The 16,959-nt window shown below is 40.7% G+C and overlaps 1 protein-coding gene across 4 annotated transcripts in view; it reads left to right on the plus strand.

Annotated features, from left to right (window-relative positions):
• The window catches only part of LOC129850032 (immunoglobulin superfamily member 21-like), a 302,686-nt gene extending 287,094 nt beyond the window's left edge, over positions 1 to 15,592 (plus strand). The window contains exons 7-10 of one of the 4 annotated variants that reach the window (XM_055916662.1): positions 3,959 to 4,065; positions 6,418 to 6,610; positions 14,070 to 14,108; positions 15,394 to 15,587. In XM_055916662.1, coding sequence (XP_055772637.1) covers positions 3,959 to 4,065; positions 6,418 to 6,610; positions 14,070 to 14,108; positions 15,394 to 15,476 — 422 coding nt within the window. In that variant the 3' untranslated portion in view covers positions 15,477 to 15,587. Of the gene's footprint in view, positions 1 to 3,958; positions 4,066 to 6,417; positions 6,611 to 14,069; positions 14,109 to 15,393 lie in introns of all 4 variants that reach the window. The other 3 variants (XM_055916663.1, XM_055916665.1, XM_055916664.1) reach the window with 3 other exon arrangements.
• The last annotated feature ends 1,367 nt before the right edge of the window (positions 15,593 to 16,959 follow it).

The raw sequence follows: 16,959 nt of genomic DNA on the forward strand, positions 1-16,959 counted from the left end.
AGTGTTTAGGGCCTATAAAGGATTTACCAACCATGGCTGACAAGTGGCTATGTGCCAGGGAAAGAGCCAGCTTAATGCTTAAGAGCTGCATAGTGCAAATAATAAATGTTTAACCTGTTTATGTTTTTACTCTCATATATTAACGCTCCAATGCCAAGCAGGAATATAACACATAGGAATAAGAACATTATCATGAAAAGATTAATAAGAATCTACTGATGTAGCATCTTAATTTGATCACCCTGTTGCAGGATAACTTTCCTGCAATGCCTGAATTTAAAAACTTGTAGTGTATTTGATGTTTAAAAAGGCTTCGGAAGTTTGTAATTTCCAGACTTAATTTTCCCTTAAGACAAATGTCAACCCCTACAAAAATGTCCATTAATTATAATCAATTTAATTCAAATTTTTCTGCTGTAGCAAACTGGTTCAAATTAAGATCCTACACCTGTAGTATCTGTCTTCTCAAGACAAATAGCTAGAGTGTTGATTGAAACAGCCTCCTCTTTACCATTGTTACATGTTGATGGTAAAATATACTCGGCCCAGAGGGATTTAGGCACAGAGAAAGCCTTGCTAACTGTCAACGCCTTTCATATTTTCACAGGGCTTTTTCTATGCTGCAATTCAAGCCATTCAATTATCAGTAGCTTTGTTATTTAAAGAGATGGAAAGAGCTTCTCCAGATATTCCTCCTCAACACCCTGAGAATAGAGAACAGAAGATGTGCATTAGTTGATTTTAATTGGAGCACACTTGAAATTCATAGCATTCATAAACCTGCTTGGAGCAGATTCAAACTGGAGTGGTATGAGTGAGAGCTCTTGGGGTAGGCTATGCAACAATAGACAGTACAGGTGTTGAGGTAGCAAATGTATGTCACCACTTCAAAACATTATTTCTTATATCCTTATATCCTGGTAGAATGTGATCATCTAAAATGGGACACATTTTAAATCAATCCCTCAGATTGGGCAGAACTCGGTCTTCTGATTATACAGTTAAAGCCAGCTAATTTCTCCTGGGATGTGTCACCCACTCCCTTTCCTTGGCCATGGCTTTCCAAGGTGTATTTGGTCAGTCTTTGCACTGCCCATAAGTAATAAATATTTCACTGATTTAATATTGCCACATGAGACAGAGCGACAATCTGACAACCGACCAATGTTGTATTACATTTCATGAATATTCACAAGCTGCTCCGTGCTCGCCTTACAAATGGATTTGGGCTGGGGTCTTGGGAGCCTCTCAGAATGAGCAACACCTCTGTGGGTTTCTCACCTGGGCCTCTCCATTCCAGAATTTATGAACTCAGCACATCTGAATAATTAAAAGTACTCTTTTTATTTGCATGGTCTATTATTTAGCAGCATGAAAAGACTGGAGGAATTGTAATTTCATATACAGTGCTGAGAAATGATCCACGGCTGCACACACCAGTCATTTCCTCGCCAGACTGATAATCAGAGAGCAGATGCTCTGTGTGTTGATTTGTGCGGTGTGTGTGTGTGTGTGTGTGTGTGTGTGTGTGTGTGTGTGTGTGTGTGTGTGTGTGTGTGTGTGTGTGTGTGTGTGTGTGTGTGTGTGTGTGTGTGTGTGTGTGTGTGTGTGTGTGTGTGTGTGTGTGTGTGTGTGTGTGTGTGCATGCGTGCATCTTTGCGTGTGTGTGTCTCTATGTTCACCTGCGTCTCATCTCCATATTTATCCCACTTTCATCTTGCTGTTGTATGAAGTCCAATCCAGGCTGCGGGTTGGATGTGTGCATTGAATTATACAGTGTTGGATTGATGATGACGCAATTATCCTACAGTCAACCCTTTTAAATTGCTGATTCTGTCTTCGCTCTCTCTACCACACAGTCAAACCATTCAACCAGCCAATACTGCAGGTTCTCTGTCTATTTTGGAGTTCTCTGCAGTCATCCAAATCTGTATAGTCAGAGGCCAGGCCTGCTGATGTTTGGCTGGATCACAAAGCCCACCTGATGCAGCGAGCGCTGTTGTTTACTGAGGGCACTGTGTGTGCACTGACCCATCCCATAGTGCTAACAGTTCCGTGCTGTAAAGTGAGGAGGTTGGGTTGCTGGCCGACGTCTTGGGAGACCAGGACTTATTTCCTTGTGAGGCCCTCCTGGGTGCCGCAGTATGTCAGTCACATTGCATGCTGTCCTAATCAAAAGTGATGACGTGGGACACCAACTGTCGTTGCTGGAGTGGATCCCAGAAATCAGCCATCATCCTTTTGGCGGTGCCAGCAAGCACTGTGACGCCATGAAACCAATACTGAAAATATCCTTCAGACGGAAAGTGGGAGGTGGGAAGCAGGCAGCGTGGCAATCACACTCCCATGATAACTGGCAAAGTGACATCTTCATCATGGACTTGAGACCACTTAAAGCAACATATTGTTATTTGATGTGTATGATGAGCTTGGTTCAATGTCATATCTTTCATTTATGGGGCGATGATTGATATGGCTACTTTAGGCCTAACACAATAGAGGTGCTCGACTATAGTTCTGCCCAGTTCCTTCAGATATATTATTCTTACACATTTAGCTAGCCCAAGATTCCTTCCCCCATTTCATTTCAACGTAGTAACTGTAGTGAGTCACTGTTGTCATTGTGTTGACAAGCTCTTAATCTCTCATGTGTATCGCTAGTCTTGCGTCTGTCTCCCCACTCCGTGCTCTACATCGTGATGCCTCCATCTGATTCATGTCTCTGGAAGAGAGCAACAGAAAGAGAAGGATGGAGATCCTGTTATCTAAAAGGGTCCCCTGACTTGATTATATGTGTGCAATGCATATTTCCAATCCCCATTTCAAATGTGACAGAGTAACTCTTATTCCATTAGCCAGATGCAGGGTAAGATTCAGTAACTTCCCAAGAAAAGAGATGCTTCATTCGGTTCGGCCAACACTTTATGACTTGATTTATGGGTGAACTTGAGGTAATTTATCTATTTTTATTTTAGTTTCACTCATCAATTGAAACAAGCACTTGATTTATATTGAAAAGTGTGAATTTGAATCATTGTAAGGTTCCTGAATAACTATACTTGTGCGTGCATCTCTGACCAACCAAATCTCATCACTTGTATTTGGTTCATTGTCTAACATTCGGGATCACAGCATTATATATGGTTATCTAGAGGGAAATTGTTAATCAACTCAAAGAATGCAGAACCAGTTCATGCAGATCCCATTTAACCCACAATGATGGCCACATCACCACAAAATGACTCTCTGTCCTCCTGCTACAGTGCTGTACAGTGCTGTACAGTACTGTTTACATACAGTAGATTAACAGATGACACTAAATCTGAAATCATATGCAAATCACTCAATGTCTTCATTCAATCTCTGCTCCATACACAATCCAAAGGCCCCTCTGAAAGTGAAGAATATGGAAGCTTCCATTTTCCCTCTCCTGAAACGTCCATTGTTTCAGTAGGAACATAATGGATATCATCTGAGGACTCCTGTCTGTACCAAGACAAGGTTCTCTGAGTGTTCCTTATCTCACTGCCTCCACACTCCTCCTGGGGAGCTCTGATTCTCCTCCAGTAATGACTATCTATCCAATTTAGTCCCCTCTCTCCAAGGGGAAATAAATCCACCATTGTCCTAGCTGTTGATGAAAGGACATGGAGGTCCCTAGCCTCTCACACCATGACCTTAATTGACAGGAAATTGTATTCGCCTCTCTCTCCCTCTCTACCCCTATCCAAAATAAAAAGGTGCCTCCTGGATTTACTTGACATGCCACTGGGATGACACTGCTTTTTTCTCTCTTTCTTTCTTTCTTTCTTTCTTTCTTTCTTTCTTTCTTTCTTTCTTTCTTTCTTTCTTTCTTTCTTTCTTTCTTTCTTTCTTTCTTTCTTTCTTTCTTTCTTTCTTTCTTTCTTTCTTTCTTTCTTTCTCTCTCTCTCTCTCTCTCTCCCTCTCTCTCTCCCAGCGGCTCCTAAGGGCCCCAAGCTTTTGATGACCCCCACCAGGGCAAAGGTAGGGGACACGGTGCGCATCACTGTGCAAGGATTCCAGGTAGGCGCTGGGGTTCCTGGGGTAAGTGCATGGGGGTTTATGAAACCGGAGAGCCATGTCAGTTTGGGATAGGAGGCGACAGGGGAGATGTGCAGTTAAGCCTGACGAGTTTTCTTATATAGTGACCATTCTTACAGGGTGAGGGATATACCATATGTCTTCTCGGTCTAAGGCTAGCATACTGTTTGTTGTTCTGTGGGATTTTATTTTTTTAAGTGCACTATTGGAAAATGTGACTGGTTTGAATTTTTGGATGGAATATTCTTATCTTTTCACATTTCTGTTCCACTGTTGCGTACTGCCTATGCCTCAAGGCATTACACTATTTCAATGAAAAATGAATAACCCTTTCCAAATCTGTTTGTTTATGGATACCTCCAATTCTCTCATGTTCTGTTGTTTTCTTAAGTCTATCTCCTTAAGCCAATAGGCATCCATGTCATGTTGTTAGAGGATTTCTCAGCAGAGCAGAGTGAGGGTTTGTTCCTGCTAGAGCATTCCTGTTAGGAGTTGTTGTTTTTTAAAACTATCATCCTCTGTCAAAAAAAGACAATCTTTCCTGCAGTGTGAATAGTATTTAGCTGATCCCAATCTCAGTGACAGGGATAGGGATGACACAGTGGTGGCGCTGCCTGCTAGAGCCAGCCAGGTAGAGAGGATAAGGTTCATCTTGAAAGGCCATGCTAATAGACCAGCACACCAATCGCCTTTGTTACTGTTCATTCACTGGTTCATGAATTTCTGGACATGATAGCACTGTTTGTTTTCATAAAGTGTCTGTTTGTCATTGTTTTATTCTGGTTTTCTACTTTTGAATTGAAGAGGATCTAATCATGGCACTGATCCGGTGCCTTTAAGTTTAGTTTAGTGCAGCAGGCTGAAACCTGGGCAGATGTATGTGACTATCTCCACCCACTGATCTCATGGTATTTGAAGTTTTCCTTTGAATAGTGTTAAGAATGGTCACTATAAACAGGCTTGACTGGAACGTACAGCCAATTGGGCCCTTCGGAAGCAGACGTCAGTGCATGGAGATTCATCCCAAAGTAAATCTCCCTTATCCTTCACTGGACCAAGGCTCTGGGGTTTCACCAGTAGATAAGATTTAGTGCTAAAACATATTTTACCTCTCTTGCCTTCTCATAGTGTGATAAAAAAAGATATCAGTATCCCCTACGGTTTATAGTATCAGAATGATACATAATCACACAGTGTGGGGTTTTGCCTTTCTTTCCATTGATATGCTTAGTCCCCAATCTGTGTTAATACATATGAAGATGAGAAAGGCACTGACTCTTTCATTGGGGCTGGTCTTTTTAATTTGGTTTCTCTAAGGCCGTTGGGGATATGTGACAGGAAGGTCTCACTCGGACCTTTCAATGTTTTTTTTTATCTTGGTGTGACCTTATGCCATGAGACTATCCCGGATCAACAAACCCCTTTCACTTCTGTCATCATGTGAATTCGGAGGTTCAATAACTCTTATCAGCACAGTCGTTTTTGAAAGGTGACTCAAATCACACCAGCTTAGTCAGAACGATGACAAACCAGCTTGTCAAGGCAGATATTCAGTTCATTAAAGCATTTCTATGGGTCACACAAAGTGGCAAGAGTCAAGTCGTCATAGATTCTTTAAAAGGGCTGGGATGTCACATTTCTAATTGCTAAAAGAAAATCTAGTCAGATTATCACTAACAGTTAGTTTATCTTAATGGAATTTCATTCTGTTGCATCACACTTTTCTTCAGGAATAGACGTCAATCGTTTGTCAATCTCTTTGTGCCCTTTCACCCAAGATGATTGACAGCAACATATTTGGCCCTCAGTCCTGCAGTGCAGACTAGATGAAACAGTAGAGTTCCCTAGCCAGTTCTTCTTTGACCATGTGTGGAGTGATCATAATTCCTGATGATATGTTGTTCCCTTTGAATAACCTTTGAGCAACACAACCCCTCATACCACTCTCTCTACTTAACGCCCTCTCCTCCCCTGCTGACGTGTTCTCCAGCTGACTTGATTCTAATAACATGTCTGTATCCAGCAGATGGCAGAAAAGACATCCAGAGGAGGACAGCAGGAACACTTATTCTCTGAGGGAGAATAGCCCTCTTAATAACCATGACAACCCTTTTGAAAAGGGAAATATTTTAAAACTGTGTGGAACTCTCTGAAGAGGCATGAGAATGAGAAACATTTTGTAAATGTAGTGTTGATTATTAATGCATGCTGTTAACTCACCATTGCGTTAGGGGGAAATAGAGCGTGTATTATTCATATAGCCTTTGTTCTTAATCTCTTGGCTGGGACTTATCTCTTGTTCCCCTCTTGTCCCTCCCTCCCTCCCTCACACACACTGCGGTGGTCTGTTGATAGAATGAGGTGTTCCCTGAGCCCCTCTTCACCTGGACCCGGGTTGGGGGCCGTCTGCTGGACGGGAGTGCCGAGTGGGATGGGAAGGAGCTGATTTTGGAGAGAGTGCCAGCCGAACTCAACGGCTCCATGTACCGCTGCACGGCCCAGAATCCCCTGGGCTCCACGGACACGCACACTCGCCTCATCGTCTTTGGTACGTGTCTAAACTCATCACCATATTCTCTAATCCTAGAGAGCATTGCAGAAAATCAAAAACTTAACACTAATTCTTATTCATGGGATATTTTATTCCCACTATTCAAAGGAATATCCTTATTCAAATTTCAAACACCATTAAAATTGTGTTTCAACGGTTAATATTATTCATCCACATACTGTAAAGCGTTAAGCATCGCATTTATGTAAAAAAAAGAAGAGATTTGTGGCCATTTTTAGGTATGAATTATCTATGCAAACTAAGTGCATGATTAATAAGTGATTGTATCACTAAATGACTCAACAATGCCTCTCCAACAAAGGCTGATTTACATAAGTGAGTAATGCCTCTCATCTGGGTGAGTAAAAATCCAACAGCCATTAGAATCCCACAAGCAGCGTGTATTGTACCCATTTTCTCCAACACTGACTGCTAATAATCACATGAGAGGCCCATAATATAATAAATGATATTTTTTGTTGACAGTGTCATCCCACCTCTTTGTTCAACGACCCATCACGTGCAAGCTCGATCAGTCTTTTCATGATGTGCTATTTATCGCAGTCCCAGTTTGCTTTAGTTGATGTGGGAGTTGGACTGCTTGCTGACTATTACTCTTGTACTGTATGTCCTGCTGCCCTGGATGTGTTTACCCATGAGCCCTTTGGAATTAAAACTGATCAGAGGCCTGTCAATCATAGCTGCTCTACTTTAATCAAATCCGCTGCTCCGAGGATGAATGACTTCTCCTATGTGTTATATATTCTCTACTCTCGTTTTAGAGATAACTGCTGTGCAAGAGATGGGACTGATATACACTGAATGTAGAAAACATTAAGAACACCTGCTCTTTATATGAGATAGACTGACCAGGGGAATCCAGTTTAAACCTATTATCCCTTATTGGTGTCACTTGTTAAGTCCACTTCAATCAGTGTAGATGAAGGGGAGGAGACAGGTTAAAGAAGGACGTTTAAGCCTTGAGAATATTGAGACATTGTGTGTGCCATTCAGAGGGTGAATTGGCAAGACAAAAGATTTAACTTCTCTGCGCTACGGATTGTTTCCTAAACAACCGCTGAATTGCAGGGCGCAAAATATTACTAAAAATATTTATAATCATGCAATCACAAGTGAAATATACCAAAACACAGCTTAGCTTGTTGTTAATCCACCTATCGTGTCAGATTGTGAAAATATGCTTTACAGCGAAAGAAGTCCAAGCTTTTGTGAGTGTATCAATCAATGCTACAACAGTTAGCCCCAAATTAGCATGGTCACGAAAGTCAGAAAAGCAATAAAATGAATTGCTTACCTTTGATAATCTTTGGATGTTTGCACTCACGAGACTCCCAGTTACACAATAAATGTTATTTTTGTTCGATAAATATTACTTTTATAACAAAAAAACGCCATTTGAGTTGCGCGTTATGTTCAGAAAACTACAGCCTCATTCCGGTCCTGAAAGGCAGAAGAAAATTCCCAAACGTATCAGATTCAAAAATATTACTAAAAATATTTATAATCATGCAATCACAAGTGAAATATACCAAAACACAGCTTAGCTTGTTGTTAATCCACCTATCATGTCAGATTTTGAAAATATGCTTTGCAGCGAAAGTAATCCAAGCTTTTGTGAGTGTATCAATCAATGCTAGAAAACCTAGCCTTATATTAGCTTGGTTAGCTTGGTCACGAAAGTCATAAAAGCAATCAAATGAATCGCTTACCTTTGATAATCTTCGGATGTTTGCACTCACGAGACTCCCAGTTACACAATAAATGTTCTTTTTGTTCGATAAATATTACTTTTATAACAAAAAAAACGCCATTTGGGTTGCGCTTTATGTTCAGAAAACCAAAGCCTCGTTCCGTTCGACGAAAATTCCCAAAAGTATCCGTAATGTTCGTAGAAACATGTCAAATGTTTTTTATAATCAATCCTCAGGTTGTTTTTAACCTGTTGAGGATGGGGGCGCTGTTGTGACTATTTATGCTAATCGTGTAATTTTTGAAACGGCTTCCCACAAAATCCTTGATCGTACAATATGCATATTATTATTATTATTGGATAGAAAACAGTCTATAGTTTCTATAGGAGTTGAAATTTTGTCTCTAAGTGGAACAGAGCCCATTCTACAGCAATTTCCCTGACATGGAGTCAGATTTCAGAAATTTTGGCCCCTGATCTGGAGTCAGTTAAAAGGGCACTGTTATTGCTATGAGTATACGGACACTGCTTACGTCTTCCCCTGGATGCCTTTACGTGATGACAATTTGAATGGGGTCGATTGCGCGTTCACAGGCACTATAAATTAAAAAAACCTGTAGCTAGCAAGTCTTTTCTTGCTGCGTAATGCGCCTGGAGGACATCGACCCGCACTTGTTCCAAGCATTAGTGGAGGGAGTAATATTACTCTGGTCATGTTTCTACTCGTTATGGGAGTTAAAAACATCATAAGGTAGTTAATTTAAAGCGTTTTATAGCAATTTATATCCGTTTAGTGCGATTTTGGGACATTTATTTCTGAAACGCTGTGAATTGCTGGGCACGCTTCCAGTTCATCCCAAACGCAGTTGGCATTTCCACATGGCAAGAGGACAGCTTTCCACCAAAAGACGATTGGACCCAAGAAAGGATCCTTTGCCCAAGATACTGATGGAAGAACAGCTCAAAGTAGGACATTTTTATTATGATAAATCGTGTTTCTGTCGAAAAATGTTAGTGGCTTAGGACGCCATGTTTTTTGACGTAGCTTCGCTTGGCGCAAACTGTATTGAAAAGTAAGGATAATTTAAAAAATGTAATTCCGCGATTGTATTAAGAATTAAATTGTCTATCAATCCCTGTCCACCCTATATTTTTTAGTCACGTTTATGAGTATTTATGTATAAGAGTAGATCACTGTCTAATATGACGCACGGACATTTTCTCACCAGCTGGGCTACATTTCACATTGTCTAACCATGATTTTGGTGGCTAAATATAAACATTTTCGATCAAACTCTATATGGATTGTGTAATATGATGTTACAGGAGTGTCATCTGAAGAATTCTGAGAAGGTTAGTGAAAAAAATAATATATTTTGGCGATGTTGACTTTTATCGCTCACTTTGGCTAGAATCAATGCTGGGCTGCTATGTGCTATGTGCTATGCTAATATAACGATTTATTGTGTTTTCGCTGTAAGACACTTAGAAAATCTGAAATATTGTCTGTATTCACAGGATCTGTGTCTTTCGATTAGTGTATGCTGTGTATTTTTACGAAATGTTTGATGATTCGTAAGTTGGTAAACACGTTGCTCAATGTAGTTTTTCTAGTCCATTTGTGACGGTGGGTGCAATTGTAACCTATGCCATCTACCTGAAATATGCACTTTTTTCTAACAAAACCTATCCCATACCATAAATATGTTATCAGACTGTCATCTGATGAGTTTTTTTCTTGGTTAGGGGCTATAAATATCTTAGTTTAGCCGAATTGGTGATAGCTACTGGTGTTGGTGGACAAATAAAAGATGGTGGATCATGCTAATGTGTTTTTAGGTAATAGATGTACATCTTTACATATTGTGTCTTCCCTGTAAAACATTTTAAAAATCGGACATGTTGGCTGGATTCACAAGATCTGTGTCTTTCATTAGCTGTATTGGACTTTAATGTGTGAAAGTTAACCTGTCTAGGATCAGCGTGGCGCTAGCGGCACCCCCCCCCCCCCCCCCCCACTGAAAAACCAGTGCCGCGAAATTCAAAAAAAATATTTTTTTAAAATATTTAACTTTCACACATTAAAGTCCAATACAGCTAATGAAAGACACAGATCTTATGAATCCAGTCAACATTTCCGATTTTTAAAATGTTTTACAGGGAAGACACAATATGTAAAGATGTACATCTATTACCTAAAAACACATTAGCATAATCCACCATCTTTTATTTGTCCACCAACACCAGTAGCCATCACCAATTCGGCTAAACTAAGATATTTATAGCCCCTAACCAACAAAAAAACTCATTAGATGACAGTCTGATAACATATTTATGGTATGGGATAGGTTTTGTTAGAAAAAAGTGCATATTTCAGGTATATGGCATAGTTTACAATTGCACCCACCATCACAAATGGACTAGAATAATTACAATGAGCAACGTGTTTACCTAACTACTAATCATCAAACATTTCGTAAAAATACACAGCATACACGAATCGAAAGACACAGATCCTGTGAATACAGACAATATTTCAGATTTTCTAAGTGTCTTACAGCGAAAACACAATAAATCGTTATATTAGCTTAGCACATAGCAATTAGCAGCCCAGCATTGATTCTAGCCAAAGTGAGCGATAAAAGTCAACATCGCCAAAAGATATTAATTTTTTCACTAACCTTCTCAGAATTCTTCCGATGACACTCCTGTAACATCACATTACAACATGCATATACAGTTTGATCGAAAATGTTTATATTTAGCCACCAAAATCATGGTTAGACAATGTGAAATGTAGACAAGCTGGTAAAGAAAACGTCCTTGCGCCACTTAGACAGTGATCTACTCTTATACATAAATACTCATAAACGTGACTAAAAAATATAGGGTGGACAGGGATTGATAGACAATTTAATTCTTAATACAATTGCGTTATTACATTTTTTAATTTATCCTTACTTTTCAATACAGTTTGCGCCAAGCGAAGCTACGTCAAAAAACATGGCGTCCTAAGCCACTAAAATGTTTCGACAGAAACACGATTTATCATAATAAAAATGTCCTACCTTGAGCTGTTCTTCCATCAGTATCTTGGGCAAAGGATCCTTTCTTGGGAGAAATCGTCTTTTGGTGGAAAGCTGTCCTCTTGCCATGTGGAAATGTCAACTACGTTCGGGATGAACTGAAAAGCGTGCCCAACTTTTCACATCGTTGCAAAAATAAATGTCCCAAAATCGCACTAAACGGATATAAATTGCTATAAAACGCTTTAAATTAACTACTTTGTGATGTTTGTAACTCCTATAACGAGTGAAAAGATGACCGGAGAAATATAACAGGCTAAACTAACGCTTGGAACAGGAGAGGGTCGGTGTCTTCCACGCGCGTTACGCAGCAAGAAAAGACTTGCTAGCTAAAGGTTTTTTTCATTTGTAGGGCCTGTGAACGAGCAATCGAGCCCGTTGGAATCGTCATCACGTAAAGGCATCCAGGGGAAGACGTAAGAAGTGTCCGTATAGTCATAGCAACGACAGAGCCCTTTTAAATGACTTCAGAAAAGTGGCCAACGTTTCTCAAATCTGACTCCATGTCAGGGAAATTGCTGTAGAATGGGCTCTGTTCCACTTAGAGACAAAATTTCAACTCCTATAGAAACTATAGACTGTTTTCTATCCAATAATAATAATAATATGCATATTGTACGATCAAGGATTTTGTGGGAAGCCGTTTAAAAAATTAGCCACATTAGCATAAATAGTCTAAACAGCGCCCCCATCCCCAACAGGTTAAATATTTAAAAAAAATATTTTTTTTTAATTTCGCGGCACTGGTTTTTCAGTGGGGGTGGGGGGGGAGTGCCGCTAGCGGCACCCTCATCCTAGACAGGTTAACAAACATAATCGATAATATTTCAACCGGACCGTAACCTATTCAATAAAAGAGAGAAAGAAAATGGAGAGCTATCCCTCTTGCGGGCAGGAACTAATCAAAGGACACCTGACTACTTTTGAAAAATCTAATTTTTCAAAATAAAAGCCTGAAACTATGTCTAAAGCCTGGTCACAGCCTGAGGAAGCCATTGGGAAAGGAATCTGGTTGATACCCCTTTAAATGGAAGAAAGACGGGCAAGGAAACACAGATAAAAAAATAAAAAATCACTTCTGGGTTAGATTTCCTCAGGTTTTGTTATACTCACATACAATATTTTGACAGTTTTGGAAACTTTGGAGTGTTTTCTATCCTAATCTGTAAATTATATGCATATTCTACGATCTGGACCTGAGAAATAGTCCGTTTACCTTGGGAACGATATTTAAAATTAAAATAAAAAATCTGACCCCTAGCGTCAAGAGGTTATTAAGTGCCTTTGAACAGTGTATGATAGTAGGTGACAGGCTCAGCAGTTTGCGTGTGTAAAGAATTGCAACGCTGCTGAATTTTTCACACTCATCAGTTTCCCGTGTGTATCAAGAATGGTCCACCACCCAAAGGACATCCAGACAATTTGACTCAACTGTGAGAAGCATTGGAGTCAACATGTGCCCGCATCCCTGTGGAACACTTGCGATACCTTGTAGAGACTGTTCTGGGGTCAAAGGGGGTGCAACTCAATATTAGGCATGTCTTCCTAATGTTTTGTACACCCAGTGTAAATTGGAGTCTAACTGCGTTCATATGTTCAAGGGCTAGTGTCCAGGGTTAACATATTCACAGGACATGTGTCCCAATGGTAATCTGCTTACACTGCTATAATGCAACTAAGAAACGATCTGTCCATGATTTATAAATCCCCACCTTGACATCCTTCCGTGAGCACGATTTAGAAAATGTCAGAAATGTACAAATTGTTGGAAGGGCTCAAAGTGCCTCCTTCTAGGGAAACTGCCACTTTGGGAAGGTGTTACCTTGGGGAGCGTTTTGGTAGAAAGAGCATGAATGCTTATTTAACACCCGGATGCCTGATCAGTTGTCATCGGCTATGTGTGGAGTGTAGGCTATCTGTCTACGTCTATATCCTAGATGGCTTCCACTCATGCTTAGGGGAGCTAAATGGTGATTGAGTGACCTTGGCACCATCCCCCGTGGCCTTCAAATGAGACACTTCACTCTCCAGGGGCAGGGTGGATATTTGGAGCTCTGCTCACTTTGCTAACTGTTCTTTATACATCATCAGGTATAATAGAGTATAAGGATGGGATACTATTGAGACTCTCCACTGGCAGAAAGCAATACTCATATCTTAATGATGAACATCTCCAAGCACCTTAGATATAATACCCTCGGTGATTACACTGAAGTGACTCACCAGTGAAGGGGCGGGCTGTCACAAACCCACTGATTTCTCTCTGTCTTTGTGGACTAAGTGGGGAAATCACATGTGGATGCTGAAAGAACAGCAGTTTGGGGAATTTGTTAGAAAAGGAGGTCTGCTGTTGCCTTCTTGTCCCACCCTCAGACCACTGTTCTAACTGCTGCTCTAACTTGTTATGCCAGAGTACCCAATGTTCACAGCTCTATTAATACAGACTCACCAGGGGGATGTTATTTTACATGAGCTTTAGGAACAGCTCTCTATTTTCTCCTCATCTCACTTATTTTGCCTCTCTCTCTCTCTCTCTCTCTCTCTCTCTCTCTCTCTCTCTCTTTCTCTCTTTCTCTCTCGCTCTCTCGCTCTCTCGCTCTCTCTTGGTCTTGGTCTCTCTCTCCCTCTCTCTCCCTTTCCCCTTCATGTCTCTCAACAGAAAATCCGGCCATGATGAAAAACACTCAGAATCCGAACAGTAAGTATGGCAGCGATGAAGATGGTGGACAGAGAAAGTTTCTATTGTTGTCTTTTAAAAAGCATTTCTCCTGTTTGTTTGCTTCTCACACATTTCTCAATATGTAGTTGAAAACATCTGCGATGACAAGCATGCAATTTGTATCCAAAATGGCACGGTAACAAAGGACTTCTAGCTACTTCTTGGTTAGCGTTTGATGTATAAGCAAACTGACGACAGGTGTAGATAGACATGTCTATCATTCTATAATCAACACAAGGGAACAGATTAACCAGAAATCTCTCCCCTCTATGTTCAGATACAATCATGTTTCAGTCACTATCCACTTTTATCACTTTGTGAGAACTGTGAGATTAGGGTTGTATCATACCCAGTGTGAGGCCTCATTTACTGCACCTCAGATTATCATATGTAAAGATAAGGGATTATCAGAGGAAGCACAGAGGTATATGAGGGCTCTCTCTCAGTCTCTTTCTCTTTCTGCTGCTCATCTTACCATATCTTACGGATGTATATTTGAATATGCAAATGATCCGGGCAAGCACAGGGGCAGGTGTGCCACAGCAAGGACAGAATCAGGTCAACGTGGAAGCCACCGATCGCGGTGCGAGGCAGTGCGAGGCACAGACATGACTCGCATGCAAGTCAAATAGGTGTAGAACATGGCCCGAGAGGTCGCTGCACACATGTCTGAACGCTCAGTGGCTGATCGGCCCACTCCTCCCCCTGTGTGTGTGGGAAGATCACCCTATCAGTCAGTCAGAACAGGGGCTACAGCAGAGCAACAAACCAAGCTCCTCTTCGATCTCTGTCAGAGCTTCAATACTCTGGCTGTCCTAACAAATGTTTTAGAATATTGATGATAATGGAAATTAACTGAGGTATAGAGACACAAGGGAAGGAGTGAAGGCAGTGGCCATAGTAGTTGTTTTTATTGCAATCCTACTTAAACAACGGGAGAACATGAGGCTATTTCAACTGTAGTTCTAGCAGCAATATCATTTTTAGTGGAGAATGTGGTTAAGCTGCCATTAAAGCAAAGAGACAGAATTGCCAATTGTCCTTGTTTTGAAAGCCTTTACCAGGGGATAACATCTGACCAAATCTTATCTGTCAGTACATGAATTGGTTTCATTTAGTTTAACATTATGGCATAGAGGGAAAAACAAATATCAGTGTATTTATTGAAATTCAAGTCTGCTTTGTCTTTGTCACAGTTTGTGTGTGTCTAGTGATTGGATATTATAAATAGTGATCTGACTATGTCTTCCTCTGGCCCTTGCAGATGGAACCCCTCGCGTGGATGTGCTTGGACCTATATGGATGGTGCTGACCCTGGTCCTCACAGTGACTGTGGAACTGACGTGAAACCTTCCTGCCAACACACACAATGCACACACACACACACACACACACACACACACACACACACACACACACACACACACACACACACACACACACACACACACACACACACACACACACACACACACACACACACACACACACACACACACACACACACACACACACACACACACACACACACACACACACACACACACACACACACAGTCCTGCAAGCATTTTCCAGTCATCCAACAGGCCCTCCATGCGTCAGTCTTTCAGGAACCAGTGCCACCACCCGATGGCCCTCCACTCTGTTTTTGTAATGAAATAATAACCAAGATTATAATATAAAGAAAACAGCATAACGTACTGCACATGAGAATAACCACCTCCAGTATACCCCTTCCCCTGACCACACCCTCTTTTTTGTTTCTTGTCCCCCCTCTGCCTGTTGATCAATAAAAATCAGTTGCTAAAAAAGGGGGAAAATAGCATTTGGGTTTGTTTTGATATGTTCAAACGTTGCAGGAGTTGACTGTAGCGAGAGACATGAACCGACTGGTGTTGGCAGGCCCACCACATTGACCCCACCCAATTGTCCCATTCACTGGGCTGTGCTGTACCCAATCTTTAAACTACAGATGAACAACTGGAAACTAAATACTCAATGAGAACATTGTTTTTTATTGCTACACGGTTGTTGTTTTTTCCGGATGGCTTGGAATGTGCAATAGGACTAAACGCAAAGAGAAAATGGATAATCTTCTTTTTGAGTGTATTTTGTGTACATCCGCGTAAATATTGAAGATAATCAGAGGTTTTATGGGTTCAGGTTAGGAATGGTTGATGAAGAGTTGGGAGGGTTTGCAGCAGCTCACAGCCTTTGTTTGTATTTTCTCATCCTTTCTTGCTGTTTCAAGAGATAATCCTACAGGCTGTCAGGACAGAATCGTCTGTGTGGCAAGTTTTTAAATGAGGATCGAAAAAACAATGGAAGTACAGTATCTTACATTATGTCAGCCGTTCGGGGTTGTGGTGCATGTGACGTTTGACAATTCTTTCTCCTTTTCGTGTGTTGCAGTGCTCAACAATGCATCTCATTGTCACTGGCCTGTAATCCAGTTATTTACTTGTTGCATACTATCTTAAGTGACCTGCGTTGTGTACAATATGTAACTCTTCCCCCTGACATCTACTAGTAGGGTCATGTTATCCACCATTCCAGGAAGATGCTCACCCGACGCAGAGTGTAAACAGGGTTGTTGCATTTGTTTCATATCACCTGTATTAAAATGGAGAGATGATCAAATAATTTGGCTTGACTTTACTTCTACAAGCTGACTGTGTTTAAAATGACATGCAGTAAACTACCTTATTGTCTTTACCATGGAAGATAGATAAACCTACTTAATTCATTCTTACTTCTAAAGGCCTACTTAATCACATCTTGGATAACAGGATGTCAATATACTGTACATACAAAACCGTTAGAATAATC

The sequence above is a fragment of the Salvelinus fontinalis genome, chromosome 3 (assembly GCF_029448725.1).
Source record: "Salvelinus fontinalis isolate EN_2023a chromosome 3, ASM2944872v1, whole genome shotgun sequence".
Lineage (NCBI taxonomy): Eukaryota > Metazoa > Chordata > Actinopteri > Salmoniformes > Salmonidae > Salvelinus > Salvelinus fontinalis.